The 23439-nt window shown below is 44.3% G+C and overlaps 1 protein-coding gene across 1 annotated transcript; it reads left to right on the top strand.

Moving 5' to 3' along the window:
* The first annotated feature begins 12653 nt into the window (after nt 1-12653).
* On the top strand, nt 12654-13622 carry LOC102935276 (olfactory receptor 51G2-like). The gene has a single exon (XM_007071014.4). The coding sequence runs from the start codon at nt 12687-12689 to the stop codon at nt 13620-13622; it is 936 nt and encodes a 311-aa protein (XP_007071076.4). The 5' UTR covers nt 12654-12686.
* The last annotated feature ends 9817 nt before the right edge of the window (nt 13623-23439 follow it).

Here is a 23439-nt window from a genome sequence, read left to right as displayed (position 1 = left end):
TGTGGGTGCTCCGCTTGAGATATGGCCAACAGAGCCACTTCCTGGGATTTTACTGGGAGTCTTGCACTATTTCCTGTCTTTCTTAAAGCCCCAACTTCTGGGATCAAGAATCATAGAATATCAGGGTTGGAAGGGACCCCAGAAGGTCATCTAGTCCAACCCCCTGCTCGAAGCAGGACCATTTCCCAGTTAAATCATCCCAGCCACGGCTTTGTCAAGCCTGACCTTAAAAACCTCTAAGGAAGGAGATTCTACCACCTCCCTAGGTAACGCATTCCAGTGTTTCACCACCCTCTTAGTGAAAAAGTTTTTCCTAATATCCAATCTAAACCTCCCCCATTGCAACTTGAGACCATTACTCCTCGTTCTGTCATCTGCTACCATTGAGAACAGTCTAGAGCCATCCTCTTTGGAACCCCCTTTCAGGTAGTTGAAAGCAGCTATCAAATCCCCCCTCATTCTTCTCTTCTGCAGACTAAACAATCCCAGCTCCCTCAGCCTCTCCTCATAAGTCATGTGCTCTAGACCCCTAATCATTTTTGTTGCCCTTCGCTGGACTCTCTCCAATTTATCCACATCCTTCTTGTAGTGTGGGGCCCCAAACTGGACACAGTACTCCAGATGAGGCCTCACCAGTGTCGAATAGAGGGGAACGATCACGTCCCTCGATCTGCTCGCAATGCCCCTACTTATACATCCCAAAATGCCATTGGCCTTCTTGGCAACAAGGGCACACTGCTGACTCATATCCAGCTTCTCGTCCACTGTCACCCCTAGGTCCTTTTCCGCAGAACTGCTGCCTAGCCATTCGGTCCCTAGTCTGTAGTGGTGCATTGGATTCTTCCATCCTAAGTGTAGGACCCTGCACTTATCCTTATTGAACCTCATCAGATTTCTTTTGGTCCAATCCTCCAATTTGTCTAGGTCCTTCTGTATCCTATCCCTGCCCTCCAGCGTATCTACCACTCCTCCCAGTTTAGTATCATCCGCAAATTTGCTGAGAGTGCAATCCACACCATCTGCCAGATCATTTATGAAGATATTGAACAAAACCGGCCCCAGGACCGACCCCTGGGGCACTCCACTTGACACCGGCTGCCAACTAGACATGGAGCCATTGATCACTACCCATTGAGCCCGACAATCTAGCCAGCTTTCTACCCACCTTATAGTGCATTCATCCAGCCCATACTTCCTTAACTTGCTGACAAGAATACTGTGGGAGACCGTGTCAAAAGCTTTGCTAAAGTCAAGAAACAATACATCCACTGCTTTCCCTTCATCCACAGAACCAGTAATCTCATCATAAAAGGCGATTAGATTAGTCAGGCATGACCTTCCCTTGGTGAATCCATGCTGACTGTTCCTGATCACTTTCCTCTCATGTAAGTGCTTCAGGATTGATTCTTTGAGGACCTGCTCCATGATTTTTCCAGGGACTGAGGTGAGGCTGACTGGCCTGTAGTTCCCAGGATCCTCCTTCTTCCCTTTTTTAAAGATTGGCACTACATTAGCCTTTTTCCAGTCATCCGGGACTTCCCCCGTTCGCCACGAGTTTTCAAAGATAATGGCCAAGGGCTCTGCAATCACAGCCGCCAATTCCTTCAGCACTCTTGGATGCAACTCGTCCGGCCCCATGGACTTGTGCACGTCCAGCTTTTCTAAATAGTCCCTAACCACCTCTATCTCCACAGAGGGCTGGCCATCTCTTCCCCGTTTTGTGATGCCCAGCGCAGCAGTCTGCACAGGACATTGCACAGGAATCTCAGCTTTCGGTTTTCTTAAAAAAAAAAAAAGTGAGTTGCAGAAAAAAAAAACTAGAAAACCTGAAGCAGGTGTACCTCAAAGGCTCAAACACCAAAGGCACATGCAAATGACCCCCACATTAGTATATTTTTAAATCTCATTATTTTTAAAGCAATCCCCTGATTTTTTAGAGGTGTGGCTCATACTTGTTAAATGTGGGTTGTGTAACTAGTTCAAAAGACCTGAAAAACAATTAGAAAAGACACAAAAACTAAGAGCAAATATTATGAAGTACAGTGGAAGTGGTCAGCCTGCCAAATGATGAGTGGGGCCCTTGGAAGATTGAAGAGTTAAAGACGCACTCAAGGAAGATTAAGCTGTTGCAGGGAGGATAAATGGTCTCTTTGCATCAGTCTTCATTGCAGGGGATGTGAGGGAGATTCCTGCACCTGAACCAATCTTTTTAGGTGACAGATCTGAGGAACTGTCCCCAATTGAAGCGTCAGTAGAGGTGGTTTTGGAACAAATAGACAAAATAAACAGTAACAAGTAGCGCCGTTGATCAATCACAGCTAACTTACATGATTAATAAAAAGATTAATCACAATTTAAAAAATTAATTGTGATTAATCACACTGTTAAACAATAGAATTCCAATAGAAATGTATTAAATATTTTGGATTTTTTTCTACATTTTCAGATATATTGATTTCTATTTTAAACACAGAAAACCAAGTGTACAGTGCTCACTTTATATTCTTTTTTATTACAAATATTTGCACAGTAAAAATGATAAAAATAGTGTTTTTCAATTCACTTCACACAAGTACTGTAGTGTAATCTAAAACTTTAGATCCTACAACTTCGCTCAGTTCTATTTCTTATTGAGCCAATCACTAAAACAAACAAGTTTGTTTACATTTACGGGAGATACTGCTGTCTGCTTCTTATTTACAATGTCACCTGAAAGTGAGAACAAGTGTTCCCATGCCACTGTTGTAGCCATCATTGCAGGGTATTTACATGGCAGGTATGCTAAACATTAATATGCCCCTTCATGCTTCAGCCACCATTCCAGAGGACATGCTTCCATGCTAATGATGCTCATTAAAAAAAAGCATTAATTAAATTTGTGACTGAACTCCTTGGGGGAGAATTGTATGTCTCCTATTCTGTTTTACCCACATCCTGCCATATATTTCATGTTATAGCAGTCTTGGGTGATGATCCAGCACATGTTTGTTTTAAGAACACTTTCATAGCAGATTTGACAAAGCACAAAGACGATACCAATGTGAGATTTCTAAGGATAGCTACAGCACTCAACCCACAGTTTAAGAATCTGAAGTGACTTCCAAAATCTGAGAGGGATGAGGTGTGGAGCATGCTTTCAGAACTCTTAAAAGAGCAACATTCCAATGTGGAAACTACAGAACCCGAGCCACCAAAACAAAGAAATCAACCTTCTGCTGGTGGCATCTGACTCAGATGATGAACATGCATCAGTCTGCTCTTCTTTGGATCTTTATCGAGCAGAACCCGTCATCAGCATGGACTCATGTCCTCTGGAACGATGCTCGCAGCATGAAGGAACATGTGAATTTTATCATATCTGGCAAGTAAATATCACACGGCTACAACAGTTCCATGTGAACACCTGTTCTTATTTTCAGGTGATGTAAACAAGAAGCCAGCAGCAAATTCCTGCAAATTGTAACCATACTTGTTTGTCTTAACGATTGGCTGAAGTAGGACTCAGTGGACTTTTCGGCTCTAAAGTTTAATATTGTTTTATTATTGAATGCAGTTATTTTGTACATAATTTTATATTAGTAAGTTCAACTTTCATGATAAAGAGATTGCACTACAGTAATTGAAAATACTTTTCTTTTTTTTTTACAGTGCAAATATTTGTAATCAAAAATATAGGGAGCACTGTACACTTTTTATTCTGTGTTATAACAGAAATCACTATTTGAAAATGTAGAAAACATCCAAAAATATTTAAATAAATGGTATTCTATTATTTTTAACATCATGATTAATCATGAGATTAATCTCAATTAATGTTTTAATCATGTGATTAATCACAATTCATTTTTAATTGCTTGACAGACCTAGTAATAAGTCATGAGGCCCAGATGGGATTCACCCAAGAGTTCTGAAGCAATTCAAACATCAAATTACAGAATAACTAACTGTGGTAAGTTACCTATCACTTAAATCAGCCTGTGTACCAGATGACTGGCAGATGTGATGCTAAACATTTTGAAGCCTATTAGCTAAATTCAGTACCATGCAAATTGGTTGAAAATATAGTAAAGAACAGAATTATCAGTTACATAGATGAACACATTTTATTGGGGAAGAATCATCACAGTTTTTCAAAGGGAAATCATGCCTCACCCATCTATTACAATTATCTTGAGTGGGTCAACAAACATGTGGACAAGAGTGATCCAGTGGACATAGTGTACTAGGACTTTCAGAAAGTCTTAAAGGTCGCTCACCAAAGGCTCTTAAGAAAAGTAAGCAGTCATGGGAGAAGGAGGAAGGTCATCTCATGGATCAGTAACTGGTTAAAAGAGAGGAAACAAAAGATAGCAATAAAGGATGAGTTTTCAGAAGAGAGAGAGGTAAAGAATGGTGTCCTCCTGGAGTCTGTACTGTTCATCATATTGATAACTGATCTGGGAAAAAAAGGGTAATTAATGAGGTGGCAAAATTTGCAGACAAGACAAAAGTACTCAATGTAAAGTATGAGATCTTGAAGGCATTGTGGATAGCTCTCTGAAAACATCCATTCAGTATGCTGCAGCCGTCAAAAAAAGCTAACAGAATGTTAGGAACATTAGGAAAGAGATAGATAATAAGACAGAAAATAGCATGCCTGTATATAAATCCATGGTATGCACACACCTTGAATACTGTGTGCAGTTCTGGTCACCCCATCTCATATAAGATATATTAGAACAGGAAAAAGTACAGAGAAGGGTGACAAAAATGTTCAGGGCTATGGAATAGCTTCCATATGAAGAGAGATTGAAAATTCCCAGACTTTTTAGCTTGGCAAAGAGCTGACTAAAGGGGGTATAACAGGATGCTCACCATGCCCCACTGGTTCAGCCTCCTTGCCCCACTTCCCAATGAGTCAGGACCACTGCAAGCTGGTGCTATACCTGTGCTCTTTATTCATGTATCTGGTTCCCACCCCCAAACTCCCACTATTTACAGACTATTTTTAGGTCTGGCTTTAGTGGAAACAGAGTAACAGGTTCCTAGCTCCTTCTGAGCTTACTCTCCCCTCCTGGTCTCCACCCCCCAGACTCACTTCCTCCCAAGCTTTTAGACCCTGTTAACAAGGCTGGCAGGTGTTGCCAGTTTCCAGGTCAGTCCTCACTAGTTGCCCAGCCCCAACCTATTTCCCCTGATTAGGACTGGAGTGGTAGGAGCTGATTGCAACTTTCCGTACAGTGTCCTATGTAACAAAGCTGCCTCTGGTGGGACACTGCTGAGAGTATGAATTCAGGACAAATTATTTAGAGCAGGGAAGTTATAGCCCAAGGCTGGGGTTTCTCTACTTCCAAGGCACACCAAACCTGCCAGACAGAGAGGACTTCAGTTTTACCAAACTGGCTAACCAGAAGTCATACAAGAAATTCCCTTAGATACTCCAGTTTCCCAGTATCACCACCAGTGACACTCCTTATGGGGATGAATAGTTATGAAAGCCAATACCCCAGTAAAAGAAAAAGGTTCTCCCAATCCCAAAAGACCAAGCCCCAGACCCAGGTCAATACACAAGTCTGATCTTACCCACAAATCATGCTGTTGCCAGTCCTTTAGAATCTAAAATCTAAAGGTTTATTCATAAAAATAAAGAAACATAGATGAGAGCTAAAATTGATTAAATGGAGTCAAATACATACAGTAATGGCAAAGTTCTGGGTTCAGGCTTGTAGCAGTGATGGAATAAACTGCAGGCACAAATCAAGTCTCTGGAGTACATCCACAGCTGGGATGGATCATTCAGTCCTTTGTTCAGAGCTTCAGTTTGTAGCAAAGTTCCTCCAGAGGTAAGAAGCAGGATTGAAGTCAAAATGGAGGGTTTCTAGGGCATTTTATATCCTCTGCCATGTGGAAGGACCCCTTTGTTCTTACTGTGGAAAATAACAGAAGCAAGATGGAGTTTGGCATCACACGGGCAAGTCACATGTCCATGCATGACTCAGTTTGCAGGCGGCAGCCTTTGCTCACATGCTACCTTGAATGTTCCCAAGAAGGCTCGTCAGATGTAGATTGGAATCTTCCAAGGTCCATTGTCAGTTAAGTGTTTCTCCTATCTCAAGAAGCTGACCAAATGCTTCACTGATGCTACTTAGAATCAAACACATTGAGATACAAGTACATAGCCAATATTCATAACTTAAAATACAAAAATGATACACACATACAGACAGCATAATCATAATCAGCAAATTACAGCCTTTTCATAGACACCTTACTTGATCTCCTTTGTACAAGATTTGGTGCCACTTTCAGACCTTGGTTGGGACAATTATCTATACAGTAACAGTTCATGTCAATAACGTCACACTCTGACACAGGGGGCTATGACAGAGGTCTATAAAATCATGAGAGGTGTGGAGAAAGTGAATCAGGAAGTGTTATTTATCCCTTCACATAACACAACAATCAGGGGGTCACCCATGAAGTTAATGAGCATCAGGTTTAAAACAAACAAAATAAAGTATTTATTCACACAATGCAGAGTCAGCCTGTGGAACCCATTGCCAGGGGATGTTGTTAAGGCCTAAAGTACAACTGGGTCCAAAAAAGAACTAGGTAAGTTCATAGAGGATAGGTCCATAAATAGCTGTAAGTCAAGATGATCATGGATGCAGCACCATGCTCTGAGTGTCTGAAAACCTCTGATTGCCAGTATATGGGAGCAGATGGCAGAGGATGGGATCACTCGAAGTATCTGCACTGGCCACTGTCAGAAGATGGGACACTGGGTTAGATGGACCATTGGTCTGAATCATCAGTATGATCATTCTTGTGTTCTTAAATTGTTGCGCTAATGGATGGGCTGCTGCAGACAAGCCTTTTCCAGGGGCTCCCTCTGTTATAAAGCTGGTGTAACCACCGTAGTAGACGTCTGTGGTAGGGTGACCACACGTCCTGTTTTGGCTGATACAGTCCATTTTTTAAGCCCTGTGCCAGCTGCCCTGACTCCCCCCCCCCGCCCCCCCAAAAAGGAGGCATTTATCCCAATTGCTCTTGCTGACTTAATTAGTTGGCAAGAGCAAACAGGACAAATGCCCACTTCTGTCAAAAATGTGTGGAAGTGGGTTACGGAAGAATATTCAGGGAAGGCAAAACTTGATACTACACTTGATCTGAGATCTGAGTGGCCCCTCGCGCATGGGGTCGGGAGAGATTGGGAAAGCAACTGGGGGTCTCCTGTTCACCCTAGTCCAGGGCCTGCTGAGTATGGGAGACTGATGCAGGGCGAGTGCTGGCACCTAGGGGCATGATCCTGTAGCACGTGGGACAGACCCTCATGATTTGAGCTAGAGTTGGGATAACAGAGATATTTCCCCGCATGAAAAATTTTGACCCAAACAAAAATGTTTCCTTTTCACCCATTTTTTGAGGTGAGTTTTCACTGAAAATGGATCATTTTTTCTCTGTAAGCTCAGCTGCCAGGATGCTGCCCAGCTACAAGTGCCAGGATCCCCAAGAGAAGTTGGAGGCTTTTCATCTGTCTCTTCCTCATATAGTAAATGAAGGTTGCACTGATGGAGTCTCTGGCTGCACTCTGGGTATGGAAAGGTCAAAACTTCCTGACCAGTCTAGGGCTGGGATATTGAGCCCACCAGCTACTCTAACCAGCCCTCCCATCTCTGTGCAGCCCTCTCCACCCTCTACAACACCCCTTCAGAAGGTCCTGCGGGCAGTGGCTACTGTGACAGGCTCTGGTACCACATCTCTGTTGAGCCTGTGCTAGCAGGGAGCTAGAGAGGGTCCTAGAACAGTTGTGGAGGCCTAGAGATTGTGGGTGGGGGGCCTAGCTACCAGTGGATCACTGAGATCTATGCTTAACTTTGGGGATTCAGTGATCCTGGGTCCCCCTTTTCATGCCTTAGAGAGAAGGGAAGGGATCTCGCATCGTGGAAATTTCCATGAAGGGAGCCTTGTGGAATCTCCCTTCTGTGGCCTCCACCCTGGATTTGTAATGCAGGAAAGGGGGCTGCCGGGGAGAAATTTGGTCCTACGTTATTATTAATTAATTAATTATTATTATTATTACTATTATATTTTATTTCAGCAAGATCACAGCTGTGGCGGCTTTGTGCTTACCGCTTCGCCACTCTTGAGGTAGCCATGTGACTAACTGGAACCATACGAACAGTGATGGCAAGCCCTCATTCCAGGAATAGTTCCTGCAGCAGGGCTGGCGCTGCAGTCCAATTAGGTATCATCACCACGCATCCCCTGTGGTTTGGACTCCTGCAGTTTGTCATTGGCCATGACGGGGTTAAAGCTGATGCACACGAAGCCAAGCAGCTGATGTTCCCTGATGGCCAAGTGGACCCCAAGGAAATTTGCATGCATGCTTCATAAAGACACCTGCCTCCCTGTCTGAACAGATACTGCCTGCTGCCCATGTAACCTCTCAGATAGCTCCTTGTCCTTTCGGGTGAAGACCTCTGGTGTCAGCAGCTCCACGCCGAGCAGGAACTGGGTATGTTGGCAGGTTTCACTGTCTTTAAAATACGAAGTGAAGGGGAAAGGCTGGAAGCTGTTTCCATTTTCAAACGTTCTGTGCAGTGACAGAGGACTCAGCTGGGCTGTCGGGGTGACTCAGTGACGGGGCTGGAGGGCAGGCAGCGCTAGGTAGCTTGGGAACCCCTCCCCTACATCTGATCATGCTCCATGGTGGGCTCTTCAAGCTACAGAGAAATCTAAGATTCAAAGCAAGCTCGGAGTGTTAAAACCCTGATGCCTCAAGTCAGGATTTCTCTAGTGTCCCTGTTCTAGAGGTACCATGTGCTCTGGGCCCAATCCTGCCAGGGGCTGAGCGACATGAGACCCCCCCCCCCCCGGAATCTCAGTGACTAGTTCCCAAATCGCCTCAGGTTTATTTGCTTCTGGAAATGTAATCAACAAATGCATTTTCAAAGGGTTTATTCTCTGGCTCGATTGTGAACACAGAAATTCAGAGCTGTTTTGCTCTGTGGTAACAGGTCAGATAGGTTTCAGAGTAGCAGCCATGTTAGTCTATCCGCAAAAAGAACAGGAGGACTTGTGGCACCTTAGAGACTAACAAATTTATTAGAGCCTAGGATTTTGTGGGCTACAGCTCACTTCATCAAATGCATAGAATGGAACATATAGTAAGATGTGCCTGTCAACCTGAAGAGCTCCTCAGCAACAGCTGCCAAACCTCTGGACAGACTCCCAGCACTGGCAAAACAAGCTGTGTAATGTGGCTGGAGCCCGGAAATAGGCTCTTCCCAGCTTGTAGCTCCGTTGTGTTCTCTCAACCTCCCTTGTGTGGTTACTGAGTGGTGGCTTTTCTTGAGCTCTTGCTTCCCTTCCTTCATGTTTTCCAGCAGCCTGCTATTAAACTAAGAAGAGCCACACTGGTTTTACCCAGTACAGCCATAACATAAACATCCCAATACTTAACCCTATATAGCTCTTCAGCAAACATCCCAACAACTGGGTTTAACATTCGCATTCATTATGGCAGCTCAGCTCCACGTCTGTGTCAATGCCTGTCCCGGGTGCTACAGATTTTACGAATACAGGACAAAGACAGCCGGAGACAGAGAGAGCAATAGGCTACTTTCCTGTGGGAAATGAAGTTCCATTTCCATGAACACTCATGCATTTGACATTGAAAATCATTTCCTGCAAACCCGCATTGCGGCTAAATAATAGTTGCTGGGATTACTATGTATGAGAGTGTGGGAGCTCAGGGAATGAATATTTTCTTACTGATGCCAATGCCTGTTACCACTTTGGGTACAGGCTACAGACTGACAGAACAGAACCCGAGGAGACCCAGTCAGCGATTAACCCAGGGACAGGGGAGCTACTAGACTTCTGTTTGCTCACAAGTGACTGAATGAGGGGTGAGACGCTGCGAAATTTTCAGGTTCTGAAGAAATCCAGATGAGAGATATTACATTTTAAGTCACACTCTAACCTGAGAAATCACTCTTGTCAAGGTTCCTTCCCCACTTTGAACTCTAGGGTACAAATGTGGGGACCTGCATGAAAACCTCCTAAGCTTACTTTTACAAGCTTAGGTTAAAACTTCCCCAAGGTACAAACTATTTTACCCTTTGCCCTTGGACTTCCACTGCCACCACCAAATGTTTATCTGGGCTTACTGGGAAAACATGGTTTGGAAATGTCTTTCTCCCCAAAATCCTCCCAATCCTTGCACCCCACTTCCTGGGAAAGGTTTGGTAAAAATCCTCACCAATTTGCCTAGGTGACCACAGACCCAAGCCCTTGGATCTTAGAACAATGAAAAAAGCATTCAGTTCTTGAAAAGACACATTTTAATAGAAGAAACAGTAAAAAGAAAAGGATCACCTTTGTAAGATCAGGATGGTAAATACCTTACAAGGTGATTTGATTCAAAATATAGAGAATCCCTCTAGGCAAAACCTTAAGTTACAAAAAGACACACAGACAGGAATATTCATTCTATTCAGCACAACTTATTTTCTCAGCCATTTAAAGAAATCATAATCTAACGCATATCTAGCTAGATTACTTACTAAGTTCTAAGACTCCATTCCTGTTCTGTCCCCGGCAAAAGCCTCACCCAGACAGACACAGACCCCTTTGATGTTCTCCCTCTTTCCAGCTTTTGAAAGTATCTTGTCTCCTCATTGCTCATTTTGGTCAGGTGCCAGTGAGGTTATCCTAGCTTCTTAACCCTTTACAGGTGAAAGGATTTTTCCTCTGGCCAGGAGGGATTTTAAAGGTATGTGGAGGGATTTTAAAGGTATGTACCCTTCCCTTTATACGTATGACACCTCTGAAGGAAGATCAGAGAGGAAAGAATGGGTTGACATCTGTGTGCTAGAGTACAGATGTGTAAATGTTATGCCAAATACTCCAAATACTGTTTGCAATTGGTTTTGGTATTAACTCTTTTGTCAGTGAAAAGCTGTATGATACTGTCTCCTGGTAAACTCATGAGAAGTTGTTTCAAACATTTATATTCAGAGCCAGGCACACAATAAATGCAGTACCTGGGCAAGACTTTCCAAAAAATCATGAAAGAGCAAAACTGCTGGTCTGTATTTCAGCAAAGAGGAGAGCTGGTGTTCAGGAAAGGAGAGTGTTATAATCCTTTTAAATAATTTATGCCCATCAGCTGTCACATGCACATGGCTGAGGTAACTTGTCCACTCAACTGGATATTAGTTGAAACCCACTGTTTGCACTATTCACCTATGTAAATTCTTTCCTGGGTATCTGGCTGGTGAATCTTGCCCATGTGCTCAGGGTTTAGCTGATCACCATATTTGGGGTTGGGAAGGAATTTTCCTCCAGGGCAGATTGGAAGAGGCTCTGGAGGGTTTTCGCCTTTCTCTGTAGCATGGGGCATGGGTCACTTGCTGGAGGATTCTCTGCTCCTTGAAGTCTTTAAACCACGATTTGAGGACTTCAATAGCTCAGACATAGGTGAGAGGTTTATCGCAGGAGTGGGTGGGTGAGATTCTGTGGTCTGTGTTGTGCAGGAGGTCGGACTAGATGATCATAATGGTCCCTTCTAACCTAAGTATCTATGAATCAATGAATGTGTGGGACGCATCCCTGCCCTGCAGAGCTGAAGTTACTGTCCGTGTCAGCTTGTAACTTCCAAAATATCTACAGACCCTTGCATGGGGAGAGGATGCAGGTCATGTGAGAATAAAGAGAAGCCTGTAGGATGATTGAAATCTCTGGAGTCAGTCAACAATGTCCAGGCCAAGCATCTCAGCTCGCAGGTCAGAATATCATCTGGAGCATTTTGTAAGGGAAAGTTAATAGAGCCCGGTTTGGATAGAATTTACCAAGTAAATGTGGAGTGACATAGTTAAAGTCACTGTTATTGAATTAAACACCTGTCACTAAGAATTTATCCCACGTGCTGGAAAGAGTCAGTGGCATAACTTGGACTCTCAGGAGTGGAGAAAATTTTAAAAAAAATATATAATGAGGCAATGAAATACGTTTATATATAGCTTCAATGCAGGACAGATAAATACAATGACCATATTTCCCATGCATTTGCCATGTATTTACCCACATGTCATGATACAATAGTCCACACTCAGAAGTGGAGGGCCAGAAAGGTGTCTATGGTAAGGTCACAATTATACAATCATACAGTGACCAAGTGGACTGTGTCACTCCCAGACTAAAGATGTCAATGTGGCAAAGAGCTTAGCAGGATTCCTCTTTGATACTTCCTCTGAATACTTATCTGCATAACCAGGAAATCCAGCTACAGTAGTGAGGACTATTTTTAAAAAAAACAAATTTGGAGGGGCAATAAAACTTCCTGATTAACACCACAAAATATCTCAAACTAGTGCGTGTCAGGGGGAAACTTTCCTTTGGAGCAGGTTTTCCCATAGCTGCCTCTTGCAGGGCTGTTTCGACCTTCCTCTGAAGCATTTGGAACTGGCCACTGGTTCTTGACTAGATGAACTGCAGGTCTGATCCAACCTGGCAATGCCTATCTTCCTATCAGTGGTGTAAATCCAAGACTATATTTGTGCTGATCTTCCTTGAGCTCCTGGGAGTCTATAGACTTGCACTGAGAGCAGAATAATGCCTTACTAATTATCATCGAGTCTCCTGTTCTTTTTCCTTTCAGAAAGGAAAGTTCAAATCTCCTTGGACCTGCCCAGTACATTATGTCAGCTGTCAATGACACCAAATTCAAATTTGCAGTGTTTCTTCTCACTGGGATACCTGGCCAGGAAGACGTCTATCTCTGGATCTCTATCCCCTTCTGCTTAATGTATCTTATTTCGATAGTAGGAAATTCAGTCATTCTGTTCATTATAAAAACAGATCCAAGCCTCCATGAGCCCATGTACATTTTCCTTTCCATGTTGGCCGTCACAGACCTTGGCTTATCAATAGCCACCATACCGACGATACTGGGCACATTCTTGTTTAATGTTAGGGAGATCAGCCTGGATGCCTGTTTTGCCCAGCTTTTCTTCATCCACTCACTTCAGTGCACTGAATCCTCCGTGCTCTTGTTGATGGCCTTTGACCGATTCACTGCAATCTGTAACCCATTGAGATATGCTTCCATCTTAACCCTGCCGAGAATATCCAAGATGGGACTGGTGTGTGTGCTAAGAGGGGTGGCCATAATATTCCCACTCCCCATTCTCCTGAAACGGTTCCAATACTGTCGTTCCAATGTCCTCTCCCATTCCTACTGTCTGCACCAGGAGGTCATGAAAAAGGCTTGTTCAGACATCACAGTGAACAACATCTATGGCTTATCTGTTGCATTCTTTACAATGTGGTTGGACTCGCTGCTCATCTTCCTCTCTTATGTGATGATCCTCAAAACAGTGCTGAGCATCACGTCCAATACAAAGTGCCTCAGGGCCCTGAACACCTGCGTCTCCCACCTCTGCGTTGTCCTCCTCTTCTATATACCAGAGTTGGGCTTGTCTCTGATACACAGATTCTGGACGGGCTCTTCTCCCTTGCTTCAGATTCTCCTGGGCGACATCTACCTGCTGGTTCCACACCTGATGAACCCAATTGTGTATAGCGTGAAAAGTAGACACATTCGTGCTAGGATAATCAGGGTGTTTGTCAAATGAAGGGTCAGTTCATCACCTGGCTCCAGTGCTGGTGACACCAGAGATAAAAATAATGGCAACATATTCCATCCTGGACCCTTATATCCGAGATGACATGAGCTACTGATTTCCATTCTGTAGAGCACAGTTCTGATGGGGTATGAGGCCTGGAGCAATGGGTCAGGGGATGGTGATGGAGGACAACACACTGGAGGACGGCGAACAAGGCAGGCAGCAGGATTTACAAAGTGACTGTGTTCATGGAGAGCCAGGGCAATGGTAGGAGTTTGGCCCATAAAGATCCATATCAGTGGCTGTTCTGACCTCAGAATTCTTCTTGATACAGTCAATAAAGAGAAGGGACGTGGATGTTGTTTCCCATTACACCTAGCCTGTCCCTGTCCCGTCTCTGGTTAAACATCCATGGGCCATGAGAAAAGCTGCAGAGCTGTTCTGTAGTCACAGTTCTGGTCCTTCCTGAGTGCTCAGGGTGCTGCGTGATCCATGAGCACAAATACCCACCCTTCCCCTACTTTTCAGCTAGGAAACCCAGGAGAAGCCATTCACATAGCCCCCCGCTACCTCTGTTGATGTCTCTGCAGAGAGAACACCTGCTGAACCCACTCCCCACAGAGGCAGAGCCGAGCGGCATGTGTGAGTGAGTGTCTGACTCAGAGGAGTCCTGGAAAGAGACTCATACCCACATCCCCTCCGCAGCCCTTCTGTTTGTGCTGCCCCATCTGTTGCATAGGGGTTGAGATGGTCCTCAGCTCCCGCACAGAGTCACAGCTAGCTCCTATCCCAGCCCATGCCATTCAGTGTAGGGTGACCACCTTTTCAAAAGGCAAAAGCAGGACGATGCAGGCAGGATCCCCGTCCCCTCTGTGACCATGCCCCTGCCACTCTTCTTCCCACTTGAGGCCCCACGCCCTGTTCCGCCTCTTTCCCTGAGACCTCACCCTCTGCCCCATCTGTTTCCCCAAGACCCTGCCTGTAAAATCTATCTTTCTGTAGTTAATAAACTTGTTTTATGCTTTATCATAACCAGTGTGTTTTGAGTGAAGTGTCTGGGAAAATCTCAGCTCTGTAAACAATGGCTGTTGCATATCTTTCACACATCGAGGGGAAAGCGACCTATATCAAGAGTTTGCATTGTACAGATCCCTGTGCATTTCAAGACCATATGATTCTGGGGTTATACTCAAGCAAGTGTGCAAGGGTGGGGAGCTGATAAATTAGGGGACTCAGAGGTTGCACCAACTTCCAGACTGCACCCCAGGGGTGACAACCCATCACAGAAGTTTTAGAACAAACTGATAAATTAAATGGTAAATGTCCCCAGGACCAGATAATATTCACCTAAGAGTTTCGAAGCAATTCAAATATCAAATGTCAAAACTACTAACTGTGGTAAGTTACCTATCACTTAAATCAGCTTCTGTACCAGAGAACTGGCAAATAGCGAATGTGATCCTGATTTTTTTAAAAAGACTTCAGAGGTTATCCCAGCAATTACAGACCAGTAATTCTAACTTCAGTACCAGGCAAATTGGTTGAAATTATAATAAAAAACAGAATTTTAAGACACATACATGAACATGATTTGTTGTGGAAGAGTCGATACAGCTTTTGGAAAGAGAAATCATGCCTCACCAATCTATTAGAATTCTTTGAGAGGGGGATCCAGTGGATATAGTGTACTTAGATTTTCAGAAAGTCTTTGAGAATGACCCTCACCAAAGGATCTTAAGCCATGTAAACTGTCACAGGATAGGAAGGAAGGTGCTCTCATGGATCACTAACTGGTTAAAAGATGGAAAACAAAGTGTAGGAATAAATGGTCAGTTTTCAGAATGGAGAGGGGTAGTTAGTGATATGCTGTTCCACATATTCATAAATGATCTGGAAAAAGGCATAAACAGTGAGGTGGTAAAATTTGCATATGATACAAAATTATTCAATATACTTACGTCCAAAGCAGACTGCAAAGATCTTGGAAGAGTGACTGGGCAACAAAATGGCAGATACAATCGTTGTCAATGAATGCAAAGCAATAGACATAATCCGCACTATACGTACAAAATGATGGTTCCAAATTATCCTTTACCACTCCTTAAGAAAGAGATGTTGGAGCCATTGTGGATAGTTCTCTGAAAACATCCCCTCAGTGTGTGCAGAGTCAGTCAAAAAAAAGTAACAGAATGTTGAAAACCATAAGTGGCGGATATAATGATCTAGGACAGGCTAAGCCTCCCCTGGCACAGCTGCAGCCGCCAGACACTGGATGCCAGTTGCGGGGTTTGCTCAGGGAAGTTTTTGCTTCTTATTATGCACTATGCAGGTCCAGGGTAGCTGAGGAGGCAGTATGTGCTACTCAGCTTCTTCAGTAATCTCGCTGCACTCCATGGAGATTACTGATGAAACCAGGAAGCTGAGAAACACAGACCGCTGTGACAGGGTGCAGTCTGGGAGCCATGGGAACAGCTGTGACCCTTAACCCTTCATCTGGACTAGCCAATCTTACGCTGCTTTGTTGGTGACACAGCCAGTGTCTTCAAGCCCTGCTATCACCCACCATGACAGCAGGTGGTGCCACACACCTAACTAAGGTGCCTGAATGCTTTACCTAAGCCACTCAAAGTCAGGCAGGAGACAACAGCCAATTTCCCATCTCCCCGACCTTGCATGTTTGCTGGACTATAACACAGTATTATACTGTGATGGGTTGCCCACCACCTTCTGGGGTGCTACCTGATGTACTGGAGTTACACTGAGCCTGCCTGTTTCACCAGCCTGGGCTCCCTCATCCTTTCCTGCTGTGCATGGCCCTCAAGCTTCCTAGAGCACACACACAGGTAGGGACATATCCAGCTGCAGACAGACACAGATACTGAAATCAGCTCTGCATGGGAAGGCTTTAAGCTAAAGAATTGCCCAGCACTCAAGTGCATGCCCCCTAAACCTAAATTTGTATTGTCTTGCACTGCACAGAGAACTGTACAGTGTAAGCTAATTAAAACTCACCTCCTCTCTCAATGTGGAGGAAGATATGCACAGCCTTTTGCTCGCTCTGCCCCCCCCCCCAGTTATAAATTCCAAAAACTGGGTTTAGACAAAATAAAACAATTTTATTAGCTACAAAACCAGTTTTTGAGTGATTATAAGGGATAGCAAACAGATCAAAGCAGATTACTGAGCAGATAAAACAAACATGCCAGTTAAGCTTAATACATGAAAGACACTGGCTGCAAATAGTAATTTCTCACCCTAAATGTTGTTTTAAGGAGGTTGCAGAGTTTCTTGAAGACAAACTGCTCTTTCTTGCTGCTTAAAACTCCAGGCATTCCTTTCACAGGCCAGACACCTTTTCCAGCCTGGGCTCAGACTCCCAGCCTGCCCTTTGTCCTTGTTTCTTAGATATTTCCAGCAGTCATCCGGGGAAGTGGGGGGGGGGGGGAGAGGTGAGGGATTAAGTGAAAAAAAGAACCCTGATTATCTCACTCCCCAGCCTTAAATAGGATTTACATATAGCGGGAATCCTTTGTTTCCCAGTTTGATCCCCACCCCCTAGTGCAAAAATACTAGCAGTCCAGGACGGAGTCCAGTACATGTCAGACACGTGTCAAAGGTTGTTTGGAGCATCCCAGGAATCTTTCCAGGAAGGTGGAATGGCTCATTGACTAACCAATGAGACTGATTGCATTTTTTATTCTGCATGTTCCCCAGGTGCAAACACTTTTGTAACTGATACATAGTCAACATTCCTACCTTCAGATGCAGAAATGATACATGCATACAAATAGGATAATCACATTCAGTAAATCATCACCTTTCCAATGCTATCTTACTTGACCCATCTCGCATAAACCAGTTCTTAGTTATGCCAAAATTATATTATAGCAATATTTCTATGAAAATTATGGGGCGTAGTGCCACATATACCGTCTTGCACTGCACAGGAGTTTGTACAGCATAAGCTCCATAGTATAGGTCACTTTCCTCTTGATGTGGGAAAGATGCAACAGCCTTTGTACAAAGAGCTTTTTCCACTGATTGTTGCTCAAAACATGCTGGTAAAGATAAAGCATAAAACAAGTTTATTAATGACAAAAATAATTTTAAGTGATTATAAGTGATAGCAAACAGATCAAAGCCAATTACCTAACAAATTAACAAAACCACAAACTAAGCCTAAGCTACAAGATAGATTGGGTATGAATTAGCAATTTTTCACTCTGACTGATGATATAAGCAGTCCACGAAGTTTCCATACACAGGGTAGAAATCCCTTTAGCCTGGGACCAGCACTTCCCCCAGTTCAGTCTTTGTTCCTGGGATGTTTCCAGGAGTTCTCTTGTGTGAGGAGTGAGGCCAAAAGGTGATGTCACAACCCACCTAATATAGTGGGAAAATACAAGTACCAAAATGGAGTTTAGTGACATTTGGTCTGGTCACATGCCGTTGCCTGCCTCAATCATAGCATCCGTTATCCATATGCAGTCTGGAGCGTTCTCAGGAAGGCTCACCAGGTGGGGGATAAGCTTCTCCTCAGGCCTATTGCTTCCCCTAATGGCCCATTACCCTGAATAGGCCCTTCACAACCAGCTGTCTAGACTGGAAGCATTTTGCCTAGTGGGTGTCACCCAGGTGTAACAACATTTGAAATAGAGATACATAGTCAATAGTCATAACTTCAGATCCAAAAATGACACATGCACACAAATAGGATCATCATATTCTGCAAACCATAATTGTTCCAGACACCTCACAAATCATGTTTTGTACAAGATACATCATACCTAAGTCATAACCATATGGGGGTAGTGTCACAACTGCCTCCTCATATGCCCTGGATCCTGCATGGCACATATAAAAATCTCAGGTTCCTGGGGAATCGCAGAATCATAGGACAGGAAGGGACCTTGAGAGGTCATCAAGTCCAGTCCCCTGCACTCATGGCAGAACCAAGCACCATTTAGACCATCCTTGACAGGTGTTTGTCTAACCTGCTCTTAAAAATCTCCAATGATGGAGATTCCACAACCTCCCTAGGCAATTTATTCCAGTGCTTAACCACCTTGACAGTTAAGAAGATTTTCCTAGTGTCCAACCTAAACCTCCCTTGCTGCAATTTAAGCCCATTGCTTCTTGTCCTACCCTCAGAGGTTAAGGAGAACACATTTTCTCTCTCCTCTGGTAACAATCTTTTTATGTACTTGAAAACTGTTATCATGTCCCCTCTCAGTCTTCTCTTTTCCCCATGAGAAGACACAAGCTTTTTCCAAGAGGCAGCTCAGGGTCCCAGCAGAGGGTTCCAGGTGCGGCTGCGCGGGGGGCTCTGGCTGACTCGGGGCTTCTCCCACCGTGGGGGCTTGGGTGCTGTTTGGGACTCCAGCCTTGGGGGCTGGGGAGGCGCTGGGGATCGCCGAGATGTGGGGGCATGGTCATGGCGGGGTGCCTCAGGCAGAAGCGCTGGGTCTGGTGGGGCTAGCCTCCCCGAAGGGGGGCGGCACTCACTGCCCATTGGGAACCATTAGGAAAGGGATAGATAACGAGAGAGAAAGTACCATATTGCCTCTGTACAAATCCAAGATAGACCCACACTTTGAATTCTTAGTGCAGATCTGGTAGCCCCATCTCAAAAAAGATATATTTGAACTGAAAAAATACTGCAAAGGATGACAGACGTGTTTAGGGGGATGGAACAGCTTCCAGATGAAGAGACACTAAAAGCCTGGACTGTTCAGCTTGGAAAAGAGCCGACTAAGCAGGGATGTGGTTGAAGTCTATAAAACCATGAGTGGTGTGGAGACAGTGAATATGGAAGTTTTACTCACCCCTTCACAAGAACCAGGGCTTACCCAAATGAAGTTAGTAGGCAGCAGGTTTAAAACAAACCAACAAAAGTACTTTTTTCACGCAACCCCCAGTCAACCAGAGGAACTCATTAACTAAGAATGTTGTGAAATCCAAAAGTATAACTGGGTCTAAAAAAGGTTTAGATAAGTGCATGGAGGACAGGTCCAACAATAGCTATTAGCCAAAATGATCAAGGATGCAGCCGCATGTTCTGGGTGTCCCTAAAGCTCTGACTGCCAGAATCTGTGAGGAAACGCAGGGGATGGATCACGTGGTAATTGCCCTGTTGTGTTCATTCCCTCTGAAGTATCTGCACTGGCCGCTGTCACAAGACAGGACACTGGGCTAGGTGCACCATTGATCTGACCCAATATGGCCATTCTTAGGTTCTTAAATTGTGCCATTGATGGATGGGCTGCTCCAGACAAGTCTTTTCCAGGAGCTCCCTGTGTTACAGACCTGGCATAGCCACCGTAGAAGACGTCCAGGGGCTGCTCTGTGTAAGAAGCCAATGGAAGGAGAGTGCTGCCCCCTTGGGGCATAGTTCTGTAGTACAAGTCACAGGGGCTCATGGTTTGAGCTAGAGCTGGGCTGGAAAACAGAGTCCCCCCCCATGAAAAAAATTGACCCAAACTAAAATGTTTCATTTTCATCCATTTTTGGGAGGTGAGTTTTCATAGAAAACAGATAGTTTTTCTTTGTAAGCTCAGCTGCCACGATGCTGCCCAGCTGCAACTGCCTGGATCCCCAAGCGAAACTGGAGGCTTTTCATCTGCTTCTCCCTCGTAACATAAATGAAGGTTGCACTGACGGAGTCTCTGGCTGCGCTCTGGGCATGGAAAGATTGAAACCTCCTGCCCAGTCTAGGGCTGGGGTACTGTGCACATCAGCTACTCTAACCAGCCCTCCCATCTCTGTGCAGCCCCCGCCACCCTGTACAACACCCCCCTCAGCAAGTCCCTTGGGCAGTGGCTACTGTGACAGGCCCTGGTAGCACATCTCTGATGAACCTGTGCTAGCAGGGAGCTGGAGAGGGTCCTGGAGTGGTTGTGGAGGCCCAGAGTTTGTGGGTGAGTGGGCCTAGCTACCAGAGGATCATTGAGATCTGTATATAACTTTGGGAATCTGCGGATCCTGGGTCCCCCATTTCATTCCTCAGGGAGAAGGGACAGGACCTCCCCTCCTCGAATGATCTGAGGTAAATTTCCATGGGGGAGCCTTGTGGAATCTCCCTTCTCTGGTCTGAACCAAGAGTTTGTAATGCAGGAAAGGGGGCTGCCGGGGACAAATAGAGTTGTTGTTTATTATTATTTTTTATTATTATTATTACTATTTCAACAGGTTTCTACCTGCCCCCAAGGATTCCAGGAATGGAGCCTGCAACAGGGCATTTGCTGCAGTCTAGTTAGGTAGCACCACCACCCATCCCCTGTGATTTGGCCTCCTGCAGTTTGCCATGGGCCATGATGGGGACTAAAGCTGGTGAGCTTTCCTGAGGTTCCCTGATGGCCAAGTGGCCCCCAAGGCAATGTGCAGGCATGCTTCATAAAAACGAGCCTCTATAAAAGCCTCCCCTATCTGAACAAATATTGCCTCCTGCTCGTGCCACCTCTCTGATGACTCCTTCTCGTTTCAGGTGAAGACCTCTGGTGTCAGCGGCTCCCCATCTAGCAGGAACTGGGTACGTTGGCAAGTTTCACTATCTTTAAAACGTGAAGTGAAGAATAAAGGCTGCGAGTTGTTAACATTTGCAGATGTTCTGTGCAGTGGCAGAGGACTCAGCTGGGCTCGGATTAGGATTGTGCTCGGACTAGGAAGGACTAGTCCGTGAAAGAAGCTTATTGAAACATCTTTGAGGGTGATTTTACATGTAACAATTTCTTAGCGTATTAAGCTTAGCCATGCGTGTTTGTTTTATTTTGCTTAGTAACCCACTTTGTTCTGTCTGTTATCTCATATGATCACTTAAATCCTACCTTTTGTACTTAATAAAATCACTTTTGTTTATTAATAAACCCAGTGTAAGTAATTGTTACCTAGGGGGCAACCAGTCTGTGTATATCTCTCTTTACTTTGAGAAAGAGGGTGAATAACATCAATGAATTTATCTGGGGTTCAGGCTCCCAGAAAGGCTGTGCACTGGGATGCTGAGGCAAGTCCCTTTAACCGAGTCTTCCCAGAATGGAGCTGATCTCAGTGTCTGTATTTTGCAGAGGGGTGTGGCCCTATCTCTGGGTCTGTGCTGGAGGAAGCCAGGAGGGTCTAGCTAAGGAAGACAGAGTTAAGGAGTGTCCATGTTGGCAGAAGGGTAAGGCTCAGTGGAATCTCAGCAAATCAAGTGACAGTCCCAAGGGGGTCCCAATGAGAGAACCCATCATATAAATACTAGACAGTGAGAGCTCAGGGAATGAGTATTTTCAATATTGATCTTAATGCTGCAGATAAAGGCTATAGACTGACACAACAGAACCTGAACAGAACCAGTCAGCTATTAACCAAGGGACAGAGGAGCTCCTGGATTTTTGTTTGCCAACAAGTGACTGAATGAGGGCTGAGACATTGCAATCTTTTCAGTTTGTGAAGAAATTCAGATGACAGACTCTACATTTAAATTTCAGAAATCATTTCTGAAAAAAGATCAGAGGGGAAAGAATTTGTTGACATGAGTGTACTAAAGTACAGAAGTGTAAATGTTATGCTAAACTTTTCATTGTAATACAAATATTGCAAACCACACTTTCATGACTTGGCATGAATATTGAAAGCCAGCAGCAGAGTTGTTGGAATCTCTACAGGAAGGAGGAGTGACAGCTTTATTGCTTAATGGCTTTTGTTTTACAAAGTAGTTCTGAACATACAGTGACATGAGCCTGGCTAAAGTAACTTGCACACTCAAGTGGATACTAGTGCAACCGTAGTGTTTGCACAACTCAGTCATTTGTGACACCAACCTCTCCCCCACACAGGTGAAGCAGCCCTCTGTGTTAGCTTATAAGTTCCAGATATCTACAGACCCTTGCATGGGGAGAGGATGCAGGTCCTGTGAGGGTGAGGAGAAGCCTGTAGTCTGATCAGACCTTCTGGATTCAGTCAACATTGGCCAGGCAAAGCACTTCCGCACCTGTTGGAGGGATTCTTGGGGGTCAGAGTGCATCACAGGGGAGTATTTGGTAAGAGAAAGTTAATATAGCCCAGTTCTGACTGAATTTACAAATGTAAATCTGGAATGACACAGTTGAAGTCAAAATTATTGAATTAAAATCTTGGCTCTAAGAATTTACCTCATGTACTGCAAGGAGGGAGTAGCTTAATTTGGACTCTCAGGAGTGGAGAAAATGAAATAGATAGATAGATAGATAGATAGATAGATAGATAGATAGAATGACTGTTTTCACCATGCACTTCCCATGTGTTCATAAATACATCATCATATAATGGGCCATACTCAGAAGTAGAGGGCAAAAAAGGTTGTCTGTGGTAAATTCACAACTGAAAATCACAGAGCGCTCAAGTAGGCTGCGGAACTCCCAGCCACAAGATATCAATGGGGCCAAAAGCTTAGCAGAATTCAAAGAGGGACTGGATGTTTATATGGATAACAAGAAAATACAATTACAGTAGTGAGGATGGTTTTAAAAACTCTTGGAAGAGATCTAATCCTTCTTGATTTACATCAAAAATGTGTCTAATGGGTATAAGGGGGAAACTATCCGTGGGAGCAGGTTATCTCATAGCTGCCTATTGCAGGGCTTTTTCCACCTTCCTCTGAAGCACGTGGAACTGGACACTGGGCTAGATGGACTGCTGATCTGATCCAGTCTGGCAGTGCCTATCTTCCTATTGGTTGTGTAAATCCAAAACTATATTTTTGCTGATCTTCCTTGAACTCCTGGGAGTCTCTAACTTGTACTGAGAGGAGAAAGATGTCTAGTTAAATACAATTTAGTCTTCTGTTCTTTTTCCTTTCAGGAAGGAAAGT

This window comes from Chelonia mydas, chromosome 1, assembly GCF_015237465.2.
Source record: "Chelonia mydas isolate rCheMyd1 chromosome 1, rCheMyd1.pri.v2, whole genome shotgun sequence".
Classification (NCBI taxonomy): domain Eukaryota; kingdom Metazoa; phylum Chordata; order Testudines; family Cheloniidae; genus Chelonia; species Chelonia mydas.
This window is presented reverse-complemented; position numbering and strand designations above follow the sequence as displayed.